Genomic DNA, 27,674 nt, shown 5'->3' with positions numbered 1-27,674 from the left:
ATATATACATACGTGTACATACGTGTATTCAGATATATACCAAATAGGGACGCAAGTACATACATTCGATCGTCGGTCGTTTACTAAGTACACGGGACTTCTTCTACGAGTTTCATAAAATATACTTTGTCCCTTACCAGTTGAAATCTATTCGGTACTCAGCCGATATTTTCTGGTTTTCAACTGTCTGAAAAGTCGAGAATAACTCGACCACGCAGCATCTGAACATGTACGCGAAAGGTAAAGGTTCAACTGTACCCTCGGACGGTCAGGCTCGTGAAAAGTAGGTATTTTCTTTATCTCTTAAGCCGCCATGTTTTTTTTTCCATCTCTCTGCTTGTCCGTATTTTGTTGTTGCTGTCTGTTGCTTCTACGCATCGTTTTCGTTCCTTCTATATTCAATTATTCTGACAGTAATCACTCTTTTACTGTAGACATATTTCTTTCTTTCTTCCTTCCTTCTTTCTTTCGATCTTTTCTTTCATTATACCTGTTAAGGGGATGACCTGGTCGATTTCGACGTTGACGTATATATCTCCAAATATCGAAGTCCACGTATTTGAAACACGAAATAGAGCCTAACGGCCCTATTCTATACGCATCTACGAACAAAATCACTCGAATACATTTTCATTTGAGGGAGAAATAAAGAAATGGCGATAGGAAATTCGTAGAATTCATGCCATTTCTTTATTTCTCCATCAAATGAAAAACTATTGAGTATTTTTTTTCAGAATCGATGTCGATCAGGACACCTCACGAATTGTTACACTCCTTTTTTCAAATTCCGTTCCACTTTGTTCGACAAGATCTATCTTCTGGCTAAACAGGCATCTTAGAATACAACATCCTAATCAGGACGATAAATTTTAGCCGATGGATTTTTTTGCGCTTCAACCCCTCGTCCTCCCCTTTTTTTAGAAAATTTGACGATGTATTAATCTTCTTTAGACACCTGATACAAGTCAGAAATTAATATCAAGGCTACGATTCTACATGCTTTAGTGCCAGTCCACTTGTGTTTATTATACACACATCCGCGTATCGATACATATGCACACGCACACACGGGTGTATTCGAATGGAGAAAAAAAGTGAGAAAGAGAGAGAGAGAGATGCGTGATCTAATTTTATACATTATACTAACAAGTTTACATTCTATTTTGCGTTCTACAACCCGAACTTTTACACCCTTCGATTTATCAAAGTTGACTGTCGCATCGAGATATGCAGGATTTGATTTCGCCTGCAACGCAGAAGGTGTTGCGATTTTTAGTTTCGTCTGTGTATTAAGATACGCATGTATGTTGCCCACTCATACCGAGTTATTCCAATGTCTTACTGCTTTTGTTGATGTTGTTACACGTATAATCATTCGAACCCAACGTCATTATCGTGATTGTCGACAATAATAAATTTGACCAGTTTTTATTTCGTGCTTATTCCTTGCTCTGTTCTCTCATCCTGCATTCACAGCAACAACCGACAGTGAGATTTTTTTTATTGTGTATCTTGAACCTCGAGCAATGCTTGATTAGAGATTTTGTTCCAGACTGGCTCTTTACGTCTACGAATACCTCCTTCATGTTGGAGCACAAAAAGCTGCACAGACATTCCTTTCGGAGGTAAATTTTCAGCGTGTTAAAATACGACGTACGAGCAGCTAGTACTAGAATTACAAAATTTTAACTAATAAACGTTCTCTCGTTCCAGATTCGATGGGAAAAGAACATCACCCTTGGAGAACCTCCCGGGTTCTTACACTCCTGGTGGTGGTGAGTCTACGAATTCTATTAAACCGACAGTTCTCTTACAAAACTTTTTATTCCTACCATCAACGTGTCACCTACGTTGCAAATCACTTATTTATTGTTTCAGTGTTTTCTGGGACCTGTATTGCGCCGCACCAGAGAGACGCGACACGTGTGAACACAGCAGCGAGGCCAAAGCTTTTCACGATTACGTTAGTAAAAATTATACATAAACGACGAAACGTTATTCACTTTTATAAAAATCTCGTTACATCATTCCGCTCTTTGGTAGGTTCGAAAATCGAAAAACCGTTTGATCGAATCCGAATCGCAGGCGATCGAAAAGATCAAGTCAAAAGTTGGAAGGGTCAATATTGCAAATGGCCGATATATCGAAATTTCAAACATGAATTGTTCGAAATCTTGACTTTTAAAAGTGTTACTGATCAGTAGTCATTCTAATCAGTGACACTTTCGAAAATCAAGATTTCAACTTTCGTTATTTCATTTTCGCATGTTTGAAACGTCGACATATCGGCCATTTGCAATATTGATCCCTTCAAGTTTTGACCCCCACCCTAACCTAGCAGGCCATAGTCAATCGTTCGACACTAATTCTTTCATTTTTTCTCACACACAGGGATTCGTTAACAGCGGTTACGGCGTGAACGGCATTGCACACGTAAGTATAACCTCAAATCGACAAATCTCACTCTGAAATCCTTCATTCATTATCGCAAAATTCATGTCGTTCGTGAGATGTTCTATCATCGTTCACTATGCCGAACTTCTTAACAAATCGTTCCAGAATGCTGGCGCAGCGCCGTCTCCGCTCGGTCAGATGCCGCCCAACGACGGCATGCCTGGTGGCCCGATGCCCCCAGGATTTTTCCCAGTAAGTTCATTTTTCCGCTCCTGATAGCTGTAACCGATTCTTCTTATTACCTTCGTTCTTAATCTTTATTTACATCGTTTCGGTTACCTTTTTTCTTTCCACATACATATTTATACGATGTAACTATATGTGTTATCATTTCCATTGCGTCACTACGTTATACATCGTAAATAGTATATTGTGTAACAAGAAGGCAAACTCGGTGTTTTGTCTCGCCTCCTCGTCGCAAACGATTATTTGTGTAACAAGATTATGTTACGCGTTTTTTCACGAAGCTCGAATTTGAGGTTACGGTCGCGTAATGCCAGATTTGTCCGCGACCGCGCATGCGCGGAGTACGGAAAAGACCACTTTCAGCACTCCTAGGACTTAAAAGTGGTATTTTCAGTACTCCGTGCATGCGCATTCGCAGACTCTCTCGATCGTCATAGAAACCGGTATTTCGTGTACGGAAAACAGACATAGACGCGTGATATAAAATTCATTGTAAACCTACATTCAACCCAAATCGTCGTTCAACTCGGAATAAGGGCAAAAATGAAAATTAATAATTCGAAATAACCGCGGGAGATATAATGAAAAAATCACATTCGTTAATTGAATAAATAATTATTACGAAAGAATATACAGTGCACACAATTTCGCACAGTTCTATTTAGTTGTTGTCATAAAATATCAGCCGAACTGCACGACGTTTCTATTTTAACATATGCATTGCACACAATAATACACGCACTCGCACAACGTGACATTCATATTTATCGTTTAATAATGAAAAAGATAACGGGGTCGATTGAGTCACTCGTATCGAAAATTGATTACTCATCGGTTCTCTTTTCGTTTTTTGAAAAATTATCCAAAACAACGCGTTTCAAAATGCCGGTTAGTCTCGATGCTGGAAATTTCGTTTAAACAATTCGGAAAATAATTTAGTACTTTACACCACACGATAAATTCATACACAAGGACACACATGATACTCTAAACACACATTTTATGCTATGCTTGTCTCTATACATAGTATTTAATATTTAAATGTACTTATTTGTACCTCTGCTATGTGTCTAACTTTTGTATGTGCATTCGTGTACCATTTCACCATTTTGTTCGGTTTATTTATTTGTTCATTCATATATATATACATACATATATATTATATAAATTATCTGTATACGAATTCTTCTTTACCGTATCGATTTTTTATGTTCGTTACATCCATCACTATATGTATATTAGGGTCATGGGTCAAAAAAAGGACTATTTTTTTCGTTAGTCACCATAAAAATATCGTTCAAGATGACGGAAAAAAAATTGCTGTAAAAATTTGAACTCTTGATATTAATTTTAGGAGGTGCCTACTTGCGATTTTCCATATACCGTTTAAAAAGCACGGGATTTTTTTTTTTTTTTTGTTATTCGGTATTTTATTACTCAACAACAGATTGGCGTATTGTAAAGACCAATACATATTTTTGTGGAAAATTGAACGATCTACAAAAAAGGTCTTTTGCGATTTTTTCGTAAATCTACTGATTCAAAAGTTATTCAGGGTTAAAAATTTGTTACGTCAAAATGAAAAAAATTTAATTTTTCTCGAAGTTCATTTTATCTTCTTTACTGAAACATCGAATTTTCCCCGAAATTTCTTATTTCTTGACAAGAAATGAGTTTTTAACATACCCTATTGTACAAAATTAATATTTTCATCAAATAGGAACTTTTACAGAATTTTTTTTATCATCTTGAACGACATTTTCACGGTGACTAACGAAAAAAAAATAACTATATATATATATTTTTTTTTTTTTTGGCCCACCCTAATATAGATCATATATATATATATATATATATATATATATATATATATATATATGTGTGTGTGTTTCATTTTTCTATACTCATTATATTAAACGCTCAGCTAATCTATAAACTGTAGGAGAATTTCACGCCGGCAAGATTTTGTCGGTTATTAGATGCTAGAATATCCCTATAAAAGTTTAGAGTTCTCTTCAACGCCAAAATATTCAAAACCATTGCGTAAAATTTCTAATTTTAATGAAATAAAGGCAAAATGTCAGTGGAGAAAAAAATCTAAGCAAACAGGCATGGAAAATGAGGAAACAAATTTTACCTTTGGTTCGGAAAATACGGCTTACCTATTTAACGTCAGAGCCTGCATCTAAAATGTAGATTAGTTAGTATCCACTCGTCAATTGAACGTCCATGACGTACCGATATTTCATGGCGCGCAGATATGGTGTATTTAAACTACTGATTCATGGTCATAGAAAATATTAGGAAAAAACTGCATCTGAATCATACAGAATCGTGAAGAGTATAAAAAAAATCTTTTATCGGATTCTTTCTGCATTGAAAAAAATGTGATTTGGAATTACTGGAGTCTGATTATGAAAGAAAAATGCCTTACTTTTGGATTTAATATTTTTGTTAGTTTGTCTGGACACTGGTTATGAAAAAAATGTTCATCTTTAGAACAAGCTTGAATTCGAAATCTTTTTTCTACTGTGTCCGATTGCTTGAAAAAAATCAATTCTACAAATATGTAAAAAAAAAAAAAAGAAAAGCTAAGTATAAGAATGACGATGAACTCTGTTTTAAATACACGTAGCGTAACCCGGAATTAGTGACGTAACGAATATTCGCATATTTCTTGACATTTGCATTCGCAAAAAACGTGCAGATATGTATTTTGCGAATGTGATTGTCACTAACACTTCATATTCTGCTTACAAAAATTGTGAAAATAATATTTAAAAACTGAACATTTATCGTAAAAGTTTGTCTTCACGTTCGAATCACTACCCTCAGAAATAATTTATTTCTTTCATCAATTTGTCTTTAAACAATCAAACAAACAATCGACTCAGTTTCGATCAGCTCGGCGATTTCCGGAATAAGATGAAGAAGACTTGCATGACGTACATGTCAGTCAATCAATCGTCAACTGTTAGGCTCAAATTTCATGAGCAGCAAAAAGTAGCAGCATTTCCCACCATCCAAGCATTCTGATTAGTTGAGTAACCTAACCTAACCTAACCTAACCTTAGTCAGCAGCATCATTTCCCACTATACAAGCATTCTGATTGGCTGACTAAGGTTAGGTTAGGTTAGGTTAGGTTACTCAACTAATCAGAATGCTTAATTAAATAGTGGGAAATGCTGCCACTGCGGCTACATTCTGCTGCTCGTGAAATTCCAGTCTTAGTCATAGAGAAATGGCGCGAGATTCAAAATTGTATACCCGCATTCGTATTTGCAAATACTTGAAAATTTATATTCGTTACGTCACTACCCTGAATCAAATATCCTGATGCATAATATAATTGTTACTAGTTTTATACATGCATATATATATATATATATATATATATATATATATATATATATATATATATATATATATATATATATATATAAAAAAAACCACAAATCTCTCTCTCTCTCAAAAAGAAAAAAAAAAAAAAAATAGCTGTTGCCTGTGAAATCGCAATGTCGCTACATGTCCATGTTGTTTGCGTTGCTTGTTGCAGAACAACTCGACAATGCGACCATCTCCGCCCACACACCCCTCATCACAGCCATCTCCTCAGCACCCCCAGCCACCCCCGCCCCCACACTCGCAGATGATGTCCACCCAGGTAAGCTTTCATTCGACACGATTCATCACTTCTCTCGTTCACTTCTCTGTGTCTAACTTGTATTATAATGCATCATGTGCCACCTCATAGTCGTTATACTTCCGCCTATTCTATACTCTAAAAACTCTAGTATTTATAAACGTCTCGAAAACAAAGATCAAATTCACGAAGACGAAGATTCGAGGTTATGTCGACGTGCTTCATTTAATCTCGGAAATTTTGGTTCCTGATCGTTTTTGTTTTTTTTTTTTACCTACTTTCGATCGTTTGCTTGTTTGCTAATTTTTTCCCACTTCTTTCTACGATTTATCTATAAACTCTGAACCAATGAAACACGTCGCTCTTCCTCGATTTACGTGTACGTAAAGAGTCTTTCAACAATCCATGATGCGATCAACGGGTTTTGAGGTAAGCAGATGAATAGTTTCTCCGGCAAATATCAGTTCGTGATCAATGAAATCAAATTTCTTTTATGGCACTATCATTTTAAGCAGATAGACAAACTTCTCTATCTATAAATTATTGGTATCGGTTCATAGCGTCGGACTAATCACTGAAGATTTTTCGAAAGGTATTCGCCATTTAAGGGGGCACATCCGAGTAAATGGCTAGAAAAGTAGGACAATTTTTATCTAAAAAACTATTTGTTAGATTCTATCCGTTTTTTTTTTCAAATTCAAAGCTTACACAATCAGGTATATTCAGTAATTTTTTCATCAAAATTTATCCACTCGTAGCATTGTTACGGTTGTCAGTGTAAAACATGTTCCGTACTGACACGGTTTGCGGTGCCTAGGATTTTGTACAGTCGGTTGATCTGAAATAAAAAATTCCAACGTGATTTTGAAATATAATATATTGAGCCGTTCGCTGCGTAGAGATTTAAAAAAATTTTTATTCTTATTTTTATAATAACGAAACAATGAATGTTTCGACTCTAACGTTCGTTTTCCGGCCTAAATTTAACACCTTTTTAGAACCATAAAAAAAATTGGTTAAAAAAAAAAAAAAACCATACGCAGCTAACGAGACAAAATGTATAAAAAAATTGCGTCCAAATTTGGTTAAAAATTGGTCGTGTGGTTTTCGAGATATCCTAGTCACGGACTCGGAAATGTAGTTTCGAGATAATCGATAAACGGTTTTTCGGATTTCATCATGCAATTTTATACACAACATTCTGAATATTTCGACCTTTCAGAAACGCGAATAAAAAGAAAGTCGACTTTTAAACTATTGTATTCGGATGTGCCTCCACTTAAAGAGACCATTTTCCATTTTCACATTCGTAATATCATCGAAAATCATGTGGACATTCTCGAGAAACGAAAAAACGAGCTTTCAAAAACAGGGAAAAGTATTCAACAGCAAAGTTCTCAAGGTATGGTGTTAGAAAATCTCTTTTAACCGCTTCCATTATTCTATAGTGTTGTTGTTGTTGTTTTTTTTTTGTTTTTTTTTTCAATTTTTTTTATGTTTCGTCTCTTGTTGTTTGTTGTTATTTTCCTTTTTTTTTCTTTCTTTCTTCTTTTATATGTATATACCTATATACACACGAATTTTTGCACTGGTTGTTTGTAATGTTCGTCATGAAAGATTTTCTAAATCACTCACGCATCATTTATATCGTAACATTCGCAAAATAATTCGTTCATTTATCGTATGGTTATTAATTTTTTTTTTTTAAATTCTTTTCTGTCTCCCCTTCTCTTCATCGATTCACCGTTTTTGCTTCCCTCTGGTTTGTCTGTCGTACACTAATCCTGTATAATTAAATGTATCGCGCGTGCTAATCGTTCATGCAGTTTGTGCATAATTATTAACCCTATATATAGTTATACTTATGTTTATACTCATCATCCATGTCACATACACGTGAATGACAACAAAATGAAACCAAAGTTTAACGAAAAATACTTCCCCTGCCCCCATCGATCAAAAAAAAAAAAAAAAATACAGACAGAAAAAAATGAACCCAGTTACAATGATAAATCACACGCGCGGTTTCCACTTTACTCGGACAAATCATCGGATTGTAAATCAACGAGTTATGAAAATTAAGAGAAACAAATTTTGAGGGGAAATTTACGGTAACGATGTTCCGTGTCTTCACGTTCACCGACGTGTAGGGGAGGGGAGGGGGGAGAGCAAAACGGTGTACCAATAAAATTTAACACCAAAATGTTGTTTTTCAGAATGTTTTTTTTTTTTTTCAACAGTCACAAACGCCTTCTATAAGAATTATTGAGCATTATTTTGATTTTTTAAAAATTTTCAAAAAATTTTTTTTTCTCTTTCTGCCCCTAACATCTGAAAATTATTTTTATTTTTCTTTGGTTACAATTAAAAAGAGAAAGAATAAAGAAAAGATTCAGCGTGTTTGAGTTCTCGAGAGATTAGTATTTCCCTAAGTACCCCGTTTTGCCCCCCCCCCCCCTCCGCCTCCCGCTCTTCTATATTCGATTTTCTTTCAATTACGGTTTTTGATTCTTGTTTTCAATTTTTTATTAATCGTTCCGTTTTCACGCGTACACAAGTTGTTACAGATAAATAATTTCTAATCAAAAAAAAAAAAAAAAACAAACCTGTTGTGCATTATATTCGAGTTTGTATTCTCAATTCGAGTTACAGAATTTTGTTTTCTAAACAGTGTGTAAAATATTTTGAAAATTTGAGAACAAGTTGTTTTTCTCAAATCTCTTAACATTCCCGCCAAATATTTCTAACTTATTAATGTTCGATTTTCAGTTCATGGGACCAAGATATCCTGCCGGACCTCGGCCTAGTGTTCGCATGCCACAAATGGCAAACGATTTCAATGGGGTGAGTTGGGAATTTTATTTAAATCGAAAACGAAATAATGACAATATTAAAAATAATAACAACAATGATAAAGCCGAGGGAAAAGGCTCTCTCCGTAAGATATTGATTTTTTATTCTATCTCTCTACTCCTTCTACAGCCTCCCGGACAACCAATGATGCCGAATAACATGGATCCGTCAAGACAAGGTGAGTTTTAATTTCACGATAGTTTTCCAAATTGTGCAGTTGTTTTTTTTTTTTTTTTTCATTTTCGTCGTATGTATATAAATTTTTTTTTTCTTTTTTCGTGGTTTTTTTTTTAACATTCTTCTTCTTCGTTCCGTGACGTCATGAAACGAAGAACCGTTTCAAGACAACGATATCGTAGATGCATGAGCGTACATGAAACGGACAAAAAAATTAAAAAAAAAAAAGAAAAGAAAAATCATACAAAACGAAGTAATGGTAGAAGAAATGTTAAGAGAAAAAAAAAAAAAAAAAATACGATCGCACACAGCAATAATTAAGTAATGGAAAAAAAATGAAATTAGATGAAAAAACAAGAGATAATTAGTAATTATTAACGATAACAATATGATAATAATTATAATCGTAGTAGCGCTAAGCAAAAACGAGAGGTGAAAATGAGAAGAAAAGAGAAGTGAAAAAAAAAAAAAAAAAAAAATTGTGTATTCGCATCGCTGTGACGTGGAGTGGCGTTGGATTGGTTTTTTGAATCGTCTAATTACCGTAGGCGGCGCAACTGAAATATGTTGAAACAATTTCTAAGAAAAAATGAGAAATCGTCTCACCGGAATGATTTGTTTATTTGTGTTTCTTTTTTTTTTTTCATTCCCTTCCTCCCTCCTTTGTTTCGGTAAACTATAAAAGTTGTTTGAAAAAAAAAAAAAAAAAAAAAAAAAAAAAGTAGCAAATTTATACAAAGATCAAGAGTAAAATTGTCACTCTAAAGTCCAGAATTCAATTGAACATTCCAAAAATTTTATGACAACGATATAGAGATTCGTTCGCTGAAAAAAATTAATATTGCAAAATATATATATATTCGTTTAATTGTGATCAATGATCTGCTGCGCCGCCATGTTTTTCTGTAATTAGGCTTATCATCATCAATACCTGACCTTTTACCTACTTGCCATACTAATGTGTGCTCTTGTGTTCCTCAGGCGAAGCTGGAGAGTTTGTAGGGTGGCAAGGTAGGAAGCAAAGCCAGCGACAAAAATCACACTCACATGACTTAGTCAAGCATAATTAGTTTCTCTCCTTATATTTTCGATATACACACGCATACATGTGTTGTGTATATTATTATTATTATTATTATTATTGTTATTATTATCATCATCATTTTTTTTTTTCCTTTATACTCATTTATATTTCATTTATTCACTTTTTTCCCCTTACTAATTATTATTATTATTACTACTACTACTACTACTACTACTACTACTACTACTACTACTACTATTATTATTATTATTATTATGGTTTGTTTCGTTTTTCTTTCTCTCTCCTTGTTACATTACACATACACACAGAAACACACGCGCACACACACACACACATATATAACGTATGTGCATGCATTTATATGCGTACACATCTTCATGTATTTAATATACATAAACAATTTACCAACGTGGAGAAAATCGCACAGCTTTGTTTTTTAATCGCAATGAGGATTTTAAAATAGTTGAAATGACATTACGGATAGAACAAACGAAAGTTGGAAAAATTTTTTGTATGTTTTTTTTTCTATGGCTTTCTCTCTGGATGAGTTTTTTTTTACATAACGAGGCTAGTATTCGAATCGAATACTTGTACATACGTAGAAAACGGGTAGATGAAGAACAAAAAAACATGAAGAAAAAAAAAACACCAAAATCGAAACAAAAGAATTATTTTCAATACGAAAATCCCCATTGCTTCTGCCTCCGGCATTCTCATCTCCAGCATGTAGGTCTTCTTGTTAACCGTTGTTGACGTTTATTATCTTTTGCATAAATTTCTTTTCATCAAGCTTGAATTTTTTTTTTTTTTTTTTTGAAACTTTTTTTTTCAGCTTTCCCTTTTTTTTCTCGCTTCTTCTTTTCGTCAAAAGAGAAAACGAAGCGAAGACGATTCAGACAAAAAAAAGTTAGATACATTTCATAAACGACGTACGATTAATTAATGAACGGCATTGCCACATTGCGTGACATGTCGATAATAATTTATATTATATTTATACAGTGATGATCGTGGATTTTAACCGAATGAAAATTTCATTAGCTCGATAACGCCTCGCGAATACCATCCAAAAGTGATCTTCCGTCGTTATGATTACCTATACATCGAATATTCAGGATGTCCAGTATTCATGGAAATTATTGAATCAGAGAATTCTCTGGGAATTTGATATACCCTGGAAAAAAAAACTGGAAATCTCTGGAAATTTCATGTTGTATCTGGAATATACTAATTTTTATCCTAGGTTCATAAAAATTCAGCCATTTGTTGGGGAAAAAAAATAAATAAAATTCGTTTCAACTTTCAGGCAATGGTCATGAATCAAACCCTGATTTCTTAAAAATTTTACGTGCTAACGAATTCTTACAAATTTGCCTCACAATGAGCTGTGCTCTAGTCAAATATAGAATATTCTTTTTCATTTATTGTATACACGAGAATAAACTGGATCAATAACGATTCTTGTCTGGAAAAGCTGGAATTCTCGGAGAATTACGTTTTCTTCACAAATAACTGGACACCCTGATATTGCAACGTATAATGGAATTGATAACAGTACATAAAATTCACCGTGCATACTAACCCGTAACTTGCTTTATTCGTCTCAAAGCGGCAAACTCATATGGAAGCCTGAATAAGTAGAATAATAATAGTAATAATAATAATAACAATAATAATAATAAATAACATCAAAGTCGCGCAGATAAGAAAAAAGAATTGGATTTAAACGCACGTCCGAGAATAGAAAAAAAACAACAACAAATATTCAATATTCTTGCTGCAGTTGTTGATCGCTTTTTTCTGAGTAAATATACGTAATATCTTGTACGTCCTGAAACTCTATTCTATGTCTTCCATCTCTTATCGCTCGTATTATATGTATATTATTATTCATACATGTACAGTTGCGATTCTCTGTGTTTAAATTACGCGGCACTCCGCGGTGCGTTCCGAAATTACCTAGCAGCGCTAAAACGAAACTCCCTAGGACAGAGGCAGAAGAGCTACTCCTCAACTCGGTGGCATAAACGAGACAAAAGATTGTTGTCGGCACTGGGAGCTAATTTCGGAACGCACCGTCTGTCTGTGATATACATTTATATAAAAAAAAAAAAAATGATTATTATTATTATTATTTCTCATACACACGTTGCACACAACAGTCTTCCTCATCTAATTTATAAGAGAATAATTAATATATAGTAGAATGAATGTGATGTAGTCTTAGCGTTACTTATACCTGTGTCCACGTATTGGTATACGCATAATAATACGTTTTAGAACGAAATTAAGCGTTAAACTCGTCGATTGAAATTATCAGAACAGCCAAATACTATGAAAATGAAAAAAAAATGCTTTAACGATGCTTGAGAAGAGTTCTTTAATCTGTGAAAATAAGTCAGGGTGGCCACAACCTGGAAATGTCAGGGAATCTTTAATTTGGTCATGGAAAAAACTGAAAATGTCAAAATGTCTGAAACGGAAATAATTTTCGAGGTAATAAGTTTACTTTTTTTTTTTTTTTTTTTTTTTTTTTTTTTTTTTTTTTTTTTATCGAGAAAACAAATTACCTGAAATTAACTTTTTTCTACGTTATATTTTTACTCAATTTGAATTGAATTTAAACCGATTATAAAGTTGGCGAGCTGAACGATTTAGCTTTTGGTAACTTACTAAAACTGGGAAAATGTCAGAGAAAACTAGATCTTAGGTCCAGAAAAAGCTGGAAACGTCATTAAATTTTTTTCCCAAAAATTTGTGGGCACCCTGTAAGTAAATTCTGAAACTACAAACTTTGACTTTATCGGCAAGTGTAATGTTTTTGCAATCCACTACACGCGAATTTCGGGGTCAAGTTATTAATTCCCTTCTTGCTACCTGACTACTTGGCTCAAGAAAATGAAAAAAAAAATAATTGACAAAAATCTTGTCGTTACGTTCTGCGCACACGTAATACCTATGTGTATACCTATACGCATATGCCTATCGTATATAACAAAATTAGCCCTACGTTGCAGTCCTCATATATATTTTCAATATATATATATCTATCTATATATATATATCTATATATATATATATATATATAAATGTGTATATAATTTGTATACAAATTGTTACATACGACAATTTATCGCCTACCGTTTTCATCAAGTTCCTCGTTTCTACTTAGGACCTCCAGGCATGAATCCGATGAATCCGCGAATGAACCCACCTCGCGGTCCTGGAATGGGGCCCATGGGACCCGGAAGCTACGGACCCAGCATGCGAGGCCCACCGCCAAACAGCAGTTTGGGCCCAGGAGGTCCTGGCGGTCCCGGAATGCCACCAATGAGCATGGCTGGGCCAGGTGGAAGGCCGCAGTGGCAGCCGAACACGTCAACGGTAAATTAGACGGCCAAATCGCCTGTCGACAAACTTTTTTCTCGGAGGAAGAATTTTGATTAAAAATTCATACTTTCTACTAATTTTAATACGAGACGGTTTTCCGTTGATAATAATTTATCAAATTTTTATTGTATTAATAAGCTGCGAAAAAAAATTTCGGTGTTATAAGCAAAAGCTTTGATATATCGATATTTAGTTTTGAATGGATCGAAAATGGTTAAAAATCTTGCAGATTCGAATTCACTGAAACACATTTTTTTTTTTTCACTTTTTCTTGGTAAGAAATAGACTGCAGAACAAAATGAGCTTGCTCTAAATGAAGTGAAATACATAGAATGAATCTATGAGATATAATTTTGAGAAATCTTAAGCAACTTGATACGAACAATAAAATTTTATTTATAATTTTGGTATTTTTTATCACAACATTGAATACGACAATTCGATAAATACTGAATGCACGACTGTCTCGCAGTAAAGTTAACAGAAGTTTTCGATTCTTGGTCAACTAACCTCTTTAACCGTGCATCTGGTGTGTAATCCAGTCAAAACAATGTCCAAAAGAATAAATCACGAAGTAAATACCGAACAAGTTCAATCTAAGTAAATAAAGTTCAAATACGGTAAAGCAATATGTGTTTAATAAAAAAACGACAAATAAACAAACGAAAAAGAAGTCATCGGTTAAATACTGTAAAAGAAAAAATATCGACACTGTGATTTTAACACTGCAGGATCTAACCAAAGAACTAATCTCGGTAGATTTATTTCAAATATTAAACGTGTTTTTGAAAAGTAGGTACCACCGAGAATGTAAGCTCACTAGCTAAGATTCTAAATCTTTTCGGAAAACATGTAAGATACACGAAATGGTTTGAAAGGATATTCAGTTTCGAGGCTAAAAATTGAGGTTATGTCGCGTGAATTACGCGAATCTGTACGATTTTCATGAATATTGAAAAAATCGGAATGTACTAATATTGAAATGAGTCTTCCATTCTAAGCAACTAAGCACTAAAAGTTCTAATCTCCTTGTTTTGATGTTCAACGTAATATCAGAGGTTTGCTCTCCGGTCGAACACGAAATTCGATGAGGATGAAGTTAGGAACGATGCATATTTAGGTAAAATCTCTACATCGCACTCTTACGAATGTCCAGAATTCAGTAAACCAGTTTACAAACAGAAGATACTATTATTTTGAAAAGCCAACTCCTTGAAAATTATTCCAAAATAGTCTAATAACGACGATTTTTTATCCCGACGTTTCGTTACGTCGATGTTACTAACTTCAGCCTCATAGAAATCGCCTCTTTGTGATATCGCCATCTTGAATAACTTTCATCCTGCACCTGACGATTTCTTACTTACACAGCCGATGAACTACTCGTCGTCGTCACCTGGAAATTACGGGGGTCCACCTGGATCATCGGGTCCCCCGGGACCCGGTACACCGATAATGCCGAGTCCGCAAGACAGCAGTAACAGCGGTGGTGAAAATATGTACACCATGATGAAACCCGTACCAGGAGGAAACATGCCTGGTGTAAGCTCCTCGATTATTTTCCCCGGAAATAATTCTCGAAAGTTCAGACAAACCGCAGAGCAGATGTCGATTTAGCGTCAGGAAAGTTAGATTTTTTGTCTGTGTTTGTTTTTTTTTTTTTCTTTTTTGTTTCCACGTTTGTTTGGTAGCAAAGGACGAAGAGACACAAAGTTTGGTTATTCTTACGAAATTCTAATCGTTCGTATAAAAGTCTGAACAATTTGTGACTGGAAATGTTGTCCTATTTTTACAGATTTTCGAATTTAATAAATTTTTACCTTATAATATCAACACGATGGTGATCCGAAAAAAAAAAAAAAACGAAATATATATTTGTATAGACGCTAGTTGTTTATATTTTGAAATTTGTATAGTCGGAATTTCGCGTCGAGAAAAAGAGTTTCTTTTGTTCTTTTTTTTTTTTTTTTTTTTTTATCTTTTTCTTCCCACGAATCAACCCTGAATGAGAAAAATCCAAAATGTATGTTGCACGTACGAGTATTTCCGTTGATGTGAATAGTGGCGGGGGGGGGGGGGGGGGGGGGGGGTTGATTTTCGCAGGACACACAGAACCTGACGTCATCGATGTTTGTTTTTTTTTTTTTTTCACTCTGCTTTCCGGAACCAAATACGAGAAGCGCCCCGAATCTTCGAAAAAAAAAAAAAAAAAAAAAAAAAAAAAACTCCTTTCACGTGCTTCTCGTTTCGCATTTTCAAGGATTTCTCTATGGGCGGGGGTCCCGAAGGCGGGCCGATGGGCCCGATAGGTCCCAATACAATGGGACCGGTATTGAACGGTGACGGAATGGACGGCATGAAGAACAGCCCGGCAAACGGCGGCCCAGGAACACCGCGAGAGGACAGCGGAAGTGGGATGGGCGATTACAATCTCGGCGGTTTCGGCGGCCCAGGCGAGAACGTGAGTAATATCAGCAGGTTCTTTAACGACTCTATGTAGTGATACGGAAAAAAACGAAAACAAAAAACAAAAAATAGTCGCGTGGTCGCTCCATTTTCTTTGTTTGTTTTCTGGTACCTAATTATGGCGTATTATTATTATTATTATTATTATTATTATTATTATTATTATTATTATATATACATATATATGTATGGACTTATATTTAATTGGTACGTATTGTATGAAATGGGGGCGAAAAGAAAAAAAAAATAAAATTCCCTCGCTTCGCTTCGCGTCGGAAAGCGAAACTTATGTTACTTTCTAGTTTGTTTTTGTTTTTTTTTGTTTTTTCTCCTCTTGTCTCTTCATTTCTTACTCGACGCTTTTGTACCTCATTTATCTTGCCAACGTCGATCTCTTGTTCGAATTAAACGGTGTATCTTTTACATATACGTCCATAATATACAAACGATCTCCCCATCAATCGCTGAACAAAACAAAACGAAAACAACAAGAAAAAAAAAAAAAACCGAAAAAAAAAAGAAAGAAAGAAAAATACGAAAAACCGAAGTAATACGAATCACAAATATAATTTGACGAGAGAAGTTTCCGAGTTGTGTTGTTGTATGTAGTACACGTGTGAAATGAATAAGTACGATGGAGGAAAAAGAGTGAACACAAAACACGAACTTAAACACGCGTCGTAAATTCGACCAGTGATTTAATTTCAATATAACCGGAAGTGATAATATACAACGACGACACGTGTATATATAATATGCATATATATATATATATATATATATATATATATATATATATTTCTGTATACTCATTTTGAGAAGGTGCTACCTGATAAATGCTTGCCCTTAGATGTACATCTAATATCTATATTAGTTTTATGATTAATTAAAAGTAAAGCAAACGAAACAAAACAAAAATTAAAAAAAAAAAAACTAATAATAATAATAATAATAATAATAATAAATAAAAATAAAATAAAAAACCATGGAATAAGTCGAGATTTTATTTTTATCGAAGCGTATACATATACATATATATATGTATAGAAACGTTTGGTTGGGTTACTTAAATCGATTTCATTTCATCCTCCGAGTACACGGAGTGTATCATTCGATTTTTGCAACTGATTTATTTGTAAATACGTTTATTATTATTATTATTATTATTTTTTTATACGTCATTTTATTTTTTTCTGCTCATTTTTTTTACTATTCCCCCCCCCCCCTTCTCTTCTTGTCTTTCAATCATTTTCTTCAACTCTTTTTACGCGGATCGTGTCGCTCAAAAAGGAATATAAAATTATCCTATCCTTGAAAAATTTGCCAAATTTTTTCACGGCAGCTCCGTCGAAGCTTATTATTGTGCCTTGCAAGGTTATACAGGCATCTGCATTATCAGAAAGATTTTACTACGTATTTTCGGGAATTTAAAATTGTTTTCAATTATTCAATCGGCACGTGTGTACTTAACTATCATATATTGCCCCGACATCAAATTTTATTTGAAACATTGATACGAATTACGTTCATTCATTTGTTTTCTAGCTTTTTTTTTTCTCCATCTTCACTCTCGCGAGTTGTTTTTTTTTTTTTTTTTTTTTTTTTATTCTTATTTTTCACCATCGAATCATCACGCAAACATTATACGCTCCGTTAATCGGTCGACTTTTCAATCGTGTCAATCTTGGTTACTTACAATTAGTATATTTAATATATATAAATATATATACAGTTAGATAATATAAGACTTGAAAATGACAATGATATATATATATATATATGTATGTATACACATATGTAACTTTTCTTAATTAATTAATTGCTGCATCCCGCCATAAAAAAAAAAATAAGTAAATAAATAATACTACATACATAAACATATATATGTATATGTATATATATATATATACATATATGTGTGTGTGCGTGTGTGCGTATAATAAAACAATTGCTTTAGCCGCATTAAATACTCAAAAAGGTTGAAAAAGTACCTATATACATACCTAATATAAATAATATGATTATTATCTTGTTCGATTTTTTTTTTTTCGACACTTTCTTTCTTCCAATTTTTTCCTCCATTTCGTATTATTTTATTTCTTCTTCTCTCTCGCACTCGTTTCGTTACATGATTATACATCATACGGATCTTAACATAATCGCATAATAGTATTTACCGTCAACGATTTGTCGCTTTAGTTATTATATTATCATTGCTGTTACTATTACTATTATCATTATTATTATTATTATTATTGTCATTATTATTATTACTATTTTATTACTATTTTTACTATCATTAGAATACTATTATTCTTACCATTATTATTGATGATATTATTATTATTATTATTATTATTCATAACCTTTATTCGTATTTATTTGAGGATTTAGCTACTAATGGTTAGAGAGAGAGAGAGAGAGAGAGAGAGAGAAAGAGAGACAGCGAGGGGGGGGGGGAGGAGACGGTGCCTAAATTATTTTATATTAAAAAGGCTGTCTTTCTCCTTAGAAACGTTAATCTATCTATTCTAAACATCATATATGTACATAAATATTATTATTTTTTTGAAATTCATTCGCGGATACAACCCTTTAATTTTTTACCTACTAGTATTCAACTCATGTTCGAATATTCCATTTTCTTTTTAATCTTCGCTTTCTCCGTCTCTTACTGTAATTACTTCGTTCGATAAGTGAGAGAATATTTTTTCATGTCGCGCGAGTATTTTTTACGCATTTTTTCATACCTCTTTGGCGCACACGATGGCAAAGTGATTCCTGCGCATGCGCACGCGCATTCGCATGCGCAAACAAATGTTGTGGACAAATCTGACATTTTCACTGATTATAACTATGCTGCCTAAAGCGGCGCGATATGAAACAGTGAAATAGCCGCCATCTTGTACGGCCAACGACACTGGTGACGTCATTTTCGTAACTTTTCAAGTGTCGTCACCATTTCAACTTTTCCAGCCGCGGCTTTCTTGCGTTTATCAATGAAATTGAATGTATTTAATTATGAAATCATTTCAAAACTTTTGCAAACAGGTATCACGTTTAAATCTCGCGCGCATAAAATATGTTCTGGCTCTACAAGATGGCTGCCGTACGCTTCATCAACTCGAGCCGAATCGCTAGCATGCCAAGCGTATTAGACGATTCTCTATCCAGTGTTGTTATATATCACCAGACATTTTTCAACGCTTCAACCTAACCTCAATCGGGTGAAAACACGCGTGACATGTTTTTTCTACATAAAATATCGTGTGCATCATGGAGACACGGTCTTTCTACGCCCAACGTATTTACAATATTCCGTTTTCCTTATTATCAGATTGCGAAATATTCGAACCAGCATTCGTAGGCCTTTTTCTGCACGTTGCATATTCAATTATATCCACTAATTCTTTTTATCCACACAATAATGTCACGGGTAATTCATTATTTTTATATCCAAATCAACATGAAAATTCCCGTTCAATTCTCCTCGCATCCGAAATCCTGTAATCGCGTAATTTCTTTTTTTTTTTTTTGTTCTTCTTGCTTGTTTTTTGTTTTACTTTTGTATAATACCTAAAAATGACATCGAATCTAATTTCCCAAGACTTATACATATATACAATAACGGGGTCGATACACTTACAGTATCGTATACTTGTACTTGTACATGTATACACATATATATATATATATACACACTTAAACTCATATATTTAACGAGTCCCTCCATTCAATTGCTCATCTACGTATATATAATATTTATAATATGTAATTTGTATATATATATATATAAATATTAGCTCACGATAATACCGCGCGGTTCACAATATTGTTATAGACAAACGCAAAATATTTTCAAACATGTAAATGACGTTTTTTTTGTTGTTTTTTTTTTTTTTTGCATCATTATTACCATTATTTTTCTTTTCTCATACTCATTTCTTTGGCCGATGATTATCAATTTTACGTCATAATGACCGAGTTCGGCAACATTGCGACTGTATAACTTGACCTGCGATATGTATATGGGGAATGGGGGGGTAGATAGTTGCTTTCACTTTTTTTTTTTAATTTTTTTTTATCTTCTGTTGTTTTTTTTTTTTTTTTTTTTTTTCTTTTTCATGTTTTCCTTCGCAACGCTTCGGACACATTAATGTCGGAACGGAGAAGTATTCAGGTGATCAACGGAACACGGTCGATATATTTTCACCCCCTTCCCACCACTTTCATCCACGTGATGCAATGTTGTAAGAAAAAAAAAAAAACGTGTTTCCCTTTCAAACATTAGGTTATACGGGTGTAGGTATGCTTTTGTATTTTCTCTCTATTTCACCCGTGATACAAGTTCTAGATATAAATATATATGTAAATATAATTTGCACAATACGCAGCACAACTTATGGATACGCGTAAACATGCACCCTGATGCAGCCTATTTTTAATTACAACTCGCGTGATACAACAACAACAACAACAACAACAACAACAACAACAACAACAAACAAAAACAATGATAACGATCGTAACAATAACAACGATAATAATAATAATATACAACAACAATAATAACAATAATAATAATAGTAGTAGTAATAGTGGTAGTGGTAATAGTACTAATAATGATAACGATAATGATGATGATGACGATGATGATGACGATGACGACGACGATGATAATAATAATAATATTAATAATAACAATTAAAATAATAATAATAATAATAATAATAATAATAATGAATACGGGTGGTTTTTTGGCGTTTAAAATTGCTCAATTCGACGTAATATTTTGTACATAATTTATAAGCGGCGACTACGACGACGGTTTTTATATTTTAATCACTACTTATACGCATACATAAATGTGTGTGTGTGTGTGCGTGTGTGTATATACATATATATATATAAATATATATATATATTTATGTATATATATACACACATATGATGTACCAGAAGAATTGCGGCGATAATCGATGATCGCAAGATTTTTTCACCAACGATGGAAAATCCGTCAATAATATTATTACTATTACACTGCTACTACTATTATTATTATTGTTATTATTCTTGTTATTATTATTATAATATTATGGTTATTATTGTTATTATTGTTATTTTAATAACGTATATCTGTACCACGTTTCTATTCGTAAATGGTAAAATTAATCTTTCGTGACTTTCCGACTTGTGGAGGAAGAAAAACAAAGAAAAGAAAGACACAATTCCATTTTGACTTTTTTTTTCGCGGAAAAAAGAAAAAAAAAAAAAAAAATTCTCCCTCACATGTTCGTTTCGATTTCATATTTGTGTCATTACCGTCTGAATTCATGTGAAACGATTCATATTGTAAATTTTGTTTTTGTTCTCCTTTTTACTCAGAGTAGGTTATACGTGGAATAGAAAAGGTGGAAAAGAAAATTAATATGATACCGTATGTACAATGTATACTGCAGGTATGTGTCGTGACTCTTGCCTAATTTCGAATTTTTATGAAATACTATTTGAATTATATATACTCAAAAGGCAGGCATATAAGTATATGTATATATATATATACAAAAATGAATATATCCTTAAAAACCTGTAACGGCCAAGATCGATTTTTTGCTTGGACAAAAAGTAAAGACAAAATTAAGAAAACTGGGAGAAGAAAAAAAAAAAAGATGGCAAATTATACGACAGATGAAGTATCTTGTATTTGGATATAATATTTGAGAGAACATTATATAAATGTGTGCGCGCGTGTGTGTGTGTGTGTGTGTGTATATATACACACATTTTTATACATACCTACGCGTGTGTGTATAAATATATGTTATGTATACAATACACATATATGTATGCGTGTAGAAAAATGTTTAGAGAAGAAAGAAAATGGAATAGAAGAAGAAATAAGAAAGAAAAGGAAAAGGAAAAGGAAAAAAATAAAAAGTACACAGTAATACGGTACAAAAAAGAAATATTTTTCTATACGGATTAAATAATAACAATTGAGGATTTTCAATGCTTATGCCTGCCAGGCGATACGAGTACTGAACCTATATAGGTAGTATGTAATATATATATATATATATATATTACTGTGAGTGAGTGAAAGACGATAAAAGTAATAATATTGATTGATGCATAAAATAGGAATGGGGAGAGAGATATTGAGGAATGATATATATATATTGACGATATATTTTATTATACAATACATGTCTAGATGCGTATTATATACATATATATATATATTTAAAAAAGAATATCCGTAAATTAATTTCCATCTTATTCAACGAATTCTGGAATATTCTTTTTTATCTATAAATCTTAATGAATATCTTTTCATCATTTTTTTTTTTTCTTTTTTTTTCTACATCCGAAACGTAGCTTGTTTTTTTTTTTTTTTTTTTTTTTCCAAAATACTCTTCTTTTTTTTTCTCTTGCAAACGTATGGAATTCAACAATATAATATGTTCGTATACACATTTGTATATACATATTATTATTATGCGTATATTATTATTATTACTTATATATACTATGTGTATACATGTATGTTATTGCCGTTGGTTATAGGTCAGTACCAGACTATGCTGTGCTGCTGTTATAGTTACTTTTACGTAAAAAGATACTTGATGATAAAAAAAAAAAAAAGAAAAAAAAAAGACAAGAAAATTGCATTCGAAAGTACGTTATCGTAATATTTCCTGTTATGATAATACTGTTATAGCGAAACGAAAATACTACAACCAACCAACCAACCCCCCCCCCCCATCTCTCTCTTACATCCCTCCCTGCCTTAAACTGTAATAATTGAATTTTTATATAATTTTATCATGTTCAGTTCGAAAATGTACACGATGAAAAAGAAAAGGTACGCTTACGTTCCAAGATTTCATTCTCTCGCGGCTCTCGATATTGTTGACGGTGTTGTGGTTTTTGTTTAAATATTTTTTTTCTCCTTTCTTTCCTTCCGTTGAAATTTTTTTTGGGTTTTTTTTTTTTAATTTTTTTATTCTCTGTTTAGTATTACAATAAATTTTTCAACCTCTCTGAAAATCCATACGGATGAGAAGGTGATGATATGCGAATGGAACGGAAAAAAAAAAAAAAAATATGATAGACAAAGCGAAGAAAGGGAAGAGAGAGAGAAAGAGAAAGAGAGAATAACGAGAAACGAACAATGTGACTTAATGTGAATTTTTAATTATTTTTATTTATTCATTATTTTTTATTCTCTTCGTCTTTTTTGCATACTTATTTATTAATTTTATTCCTTACAATCTGTCCTTCGACAATATATATATATACGTACATATATCTATATATATATATATATGTATGTATGTATGGATATACATATACATAAAGATAAAGCTGCTACTAAAAGTTATCACATTATCGTGCAAGTTTTTTTTTTTTTTTTTTTTTTTTGGGGGATTTTTTTTTCTCTTTTTATGGCTGTTGTTCTCTTCTACGTATTTCGGCGAGGCTGATTGGACGTTCGGTTACAGAAGCGAATGACAATGCGAAATGGAAAATCCTTCCGATCGACGTTATCGTGAAAGAAAATAAAGCTAATATACTATAGCTATAGGAAGATGATAAAATCGCGGGGTATATATACCTATATAGTTGAAAAATTCTATATATAATATCGCAGCACACACATCTTGTAACGTAAACGTATCTTATATAGTATTTTATTAAATGGTATAATCTCCAATACTCCCACGTTGTAAGCTATATACGCCTGATGATGACATATAATAATATATATGCCTATATATGCCAGGGAGATCGAGACAATAAATGTAATCATGTTACACTGAGATATATTGCGTTTTGTTTTTATTTGTAATAACCCGCAGGGTGCTGGCTGCCGGTATATATATATCTATCGTTTTTCTCGTTCATCTTAGATTTTTTCATGCATTCGATTGTTTTTTTTTTTCTTTTTTTTCTTTTTTTGTTCTTCTCTTCCAATTTTTTCTCGGTTCGTTTTTTCAGTCGTAGTTTTCATTCGGTCTATCGGAACGGGTGTTTCACTGTTACGTTTTTAACCTCTGGATGTGAAAAAAAAAATTTTTCGTTGAGAAGGGAGTAAGAAAGATGAAAAAAACAAAAAAAAAAAAAAAACACCAAAGTTTCGAGCGGACGTGAATAAAAAAAGCTGTCCTTCCGAATTTCGTCCATTTCACTTTATTTCACTTGTATTACCGTGTATATAATTTAGCCTCTGCATTAGAGAAACGTGAAACACTCGATCTGTAACATATTTTCCACACATGATGCATATATTACGGTTTGAGTTGGAAAAAAAAAAAAAAAACAAACAAAAACGGGCATAAACGATATGCAATGATAAAAAAATGAAAATACACGAAATATGTATATTATGAGTAAAAAACAAATGGTAGCTATATAGTACTAGCCTGTACTGACCTGTAGCACATGGATGCGTGTGGAAGTGGTTGTTGATAAATGCGTTCACAAAAGAAAAGAAAAAAAGAAAAAAAGAAATTAATTAAAAATTATGTAGATGGAAAACATTAATTGATAAATGCAAAAAAAAAAAAAAAGAAAAAGAAATTACATACATTATAATCGAGTTTAGCGAAGTGTGCGTGTGTGTGGGGGGCAGGTGTTTTTGCTTGTTTTGTTTTCGTGAAACTTGCTTTGTTTCCAAATTTGGATTTTTTTTTTTTGATTTGTATTTTTTTTTTCTCGTTTTCTTCTCACTTCTTACCGTCAAAAATGAACAAGTATTTTTGTTTTTTCTACACGCGGTTCAAATTTGTACACACTGTTTCAATAGTGATGTGACGTATATACATATATACATAAATATATATATATATATATATATATATATATATATATATGTATGTATTATATATTAAGAAAAAAAGCCTCTCACAGTTTTAACGTCCATGTGTTGTGGGTCAGAGCACCCTAGAAAATTGAAATCCCGATACACGATAATTTTTTTTTTTTTTTTTGTTCCACCCAATTTCACTACTGCTACTACCTTATATTGTTTCGTGACCCAACGTAGCCCCACCAACGCACCACCACACTACGCTACGCGTATGCCAGCCAGCATTCTCCCCAAGATTCGAACATAAGATTTTGAAAAAAAAAAAAATGTTTTGCAACGAATTTCGTAAACGTTTTGAATGCCGAGAAACAAAAAAAACGCAATAGAAAACGGAAAACGAAGCGCTTCAAGAAAAAAAGAAAAAAAAAAAAGACGTGATTTTTTTTATCTTTCGAAATTTTTTTTAGTTTCTTTCTTTTTTTTTTTTTTTTCTTCTTTTTTTTGTTCTCTCTCTCTTTTGTTACGTAACCTCTGTTGCGAAAAAATTTGTACAATATACCTTTTGTCGAGTTTGCTTTGTCGATATATTGAATACGTCTTCTAAGACTGCGGGATAATGAATAAAAGTAAAATGAAAAAAATGCATAACAATTCATGTCGAAGCCTTGGTGGAACGCTGCGCATATTTGGTAAGGTGCCCTGTCAATGGGTTTGCCTGACCTTACGTGTAACCGGCCTGGTGTTGGTTGGTTCGCAGGATCAGACCGAGTCGGCAGCCATACTGAAAATCAAGGAGAGCATGCAAGAGGAAGCGAAGAGGTTTGAAAAGGATTCAGATCATCCAGACTATTTCATGCAATAATGATACATAGAGAAAGAATTATTATTATTATTATTATTATTATTATTATTATTATTATTATTATTACTATTACCATTATTATTACTATTATTATTACTATTATTATTGTTATTATTATTATTAATATTGCTATTATTGTACATATATATGTGTATGTATACATATAATACAAATTGCGCATGTGTACGTATACGTATGTATATACGTATGTATATACATGTATACATATACTCGTATGCACATATATGTTTATAATAATGACGGAATGATTTAAGTATAATGATTTACGTACACCTCTATAGACATGTCAGAAAATTTTTATTCCCACGAAACATGATTCTTCACTGACGACAATTGAGACGATGAAGCGGGAGACACGCAAAGCTCTTTGTTGACAAAGAATGAAGAAGAGAAGGAAGGAAAAAAAAACAAAAAACACAGACAGAAAGGAAAAAAAAAAGCACAAACCATTCCATCAAAAAGAAACGAATATTTGTTAACAATGTTGAAAAACATGAGGAATAGAAAAAAAAGATACTATACAAATTTACACACGTACACAAAAAATATATATATAATATATATATTTTACATGTATATATTTTACATGTATGTAGACAGTTGTGACAAAGAGAAAGAGAGAGAGAGAGAGAGAGAGAAAAACCATGCACTTGAAAAAAATAAAAAAATCTTTTTTTTTCTCATTTACCGCGTTTATTGTCCCTCAGTTTTATAATTATAAGATCACACATATTCGAAAGTCTTTGTACGTAATTTCCAAAGCACCATCGGCTGGATGTTCATTGATCGATCATTTAATTCTATTTCCCGTTATCAATTTTGTTATTTATTGATTTTTCTTCATTGACATGAATTATATTCGCATAAAATAATGAAAAATGGAGATCTTAGTATGGTTTGTAAAATAGCATCAGAATACCTTTCCTGCCGTTTTTCTCTTTCTCCGGTGACTTTTTTTTTTTCGTAACTTTTTTACATTATCATTTTTTTTATTTATTTTTTTTTTTCATTTCCCTTTTTCTACTTCGACATTTATCGTTGTTATTTATTTGGTGACATATACATACATATATACATATAAATATAACGTTGGACACGCCTCGGAGAAATACCCCAAATATCTATCGGTAAAACGAAAAACGTACAAGGCGCGATCACAAGTACTATACACATATGATATATGCAATGTATATTATATTTATATATAACATATTTAGGGGAGGGAAAAAAAACATAAAAAAAAAAAACAAAAGAATCGCAAAAATGAAAACTTTTATTTATTCGAATACCGCCTAGGTCGGCAGACGATTGTTTTTTTTTTTTTTTTTTTTGTTCTTTTCTTTGAAATATCTTTACATACAATCCAGTTTTTTCAATAAAAAAAGGTGTAAAATGAAACAAAAATTAAAAAAAAAAAAAAACACGGATGATGATGGTTACGATGACGACGACGACGATGATGATGATGATGATGATGATGATGATGATGATGATGATGATGATGATGATGATAGTGATGACGATGATAATTTTACTGTAATACTAATAAAACGCAAGAGGATATAATTCATATATTGTTTTTGTGTACAATATACAGTTGCTCGAGATTATAAATAATAAGAGACGACTATATGATTGATCGACTATTATAACTGTGACCTATGGCTGGTAGTAGATTCACTATCACTATTCGTACTTGATCAATTACCAGCCGCGTGAATACTGGGTAAAGCGTATTTTATGGGTGGTACAAAGTAATAACAT

At 32.7% G+C, this 27,674-nt stretch overlaps 1 protein-coding gene across 8 annotated transcripts; it reads left to right on the top strand.

Annotated features, from left to right (window-relative positions):
* The first annotated feature begins 5 nt into the window (after positions 1–5).
* Positions 6–26,357, top strand: LOC124411956 (single-stranded DNA-binding protein 3). Of its 8 annotated transcripts, XM_046891520.1 has the most exons (15): positions 6–283; positions 1,553–1,625; positions 1,714–1,775; positions 1,879–1,963; positions 2,392–2,433; positions 2,560–2,646; positions 6,198–6,305; positions 9,054–9,128; positions 9,267–9,315; positions 10,296–10,325; positions 13,532–13,743; positions 15,121–15,291; positions 16,010–16,210; positions 25,785–25,946; positions 26,028–26,357. In XM_046891520.1, exons 1-14 carry the CDS (start codon positions 228–230, stop codon positions 25,887–25,889), a joined length of 1,356 nt encoding a protein of 451 aa, XP_046747476.1. In that variant the 5' UTR covers positions 6–227; the 3' UTR covers positions 25,890–25,946; positions 26,028–26,357. The 8 variants fall into 8 exon arrangements, with proteins under 8 accessions (XP_046747476.1, XP_046747480.1, XP_046747481.1 ...); XM_046891524.1 differs by lacking the exon at positions 2,560–2,646; XM_046891525.1 differs by lacking the exon at positions 6,198–6,305.
* The last annotated feature ends 1,317 nt before the right edge of the window (positions 26,358–27,674 follow it).

The sequence above is a fragment of the Diprion similis genome, chromosome 10 (genome assembly GCF_021155765.1).
Source record: "Diprion similis isolate iyDipSimi1 chromosome 10, iyDipSimi1.1, whole genome shotgun sequence".
Taxonomy (NCBI): domain Eukaryota; kingdom Metazoa; phylum Arthropoda; class Insecta; order Hymenoptera; family Diprionidae; genus Diprion; species Diprion similis.
The sequence above is the reverse complement of the archived record's forward strand: the minus strand, read 5'-3'. Positions and strand labels throughout refer to the sequence as shown.

Coding starts and splice junctions, on each gene's coding strand:
- LOC124411956 (XM_046891520.1), top strand. CDS start 228: ATGTACGCGAAAGGTAAAGGTTCAACTGTACCCTCGGACGGTCAGGCT. Junction 6,306..9,053: donor CGCAGATGATGTCCACCCAG/GTAAGCTTTCAT, acceptor TTCGATTTTCAG/TTCATGGGACCAAGATATCC. Junction 15,292..16,009: donor CAGGAGGAAACATGCCTGGT/GTAAGCTCCTCG, acceptor CGCATTTTCAAG/GATTTCTCTATGGGCGGGGG.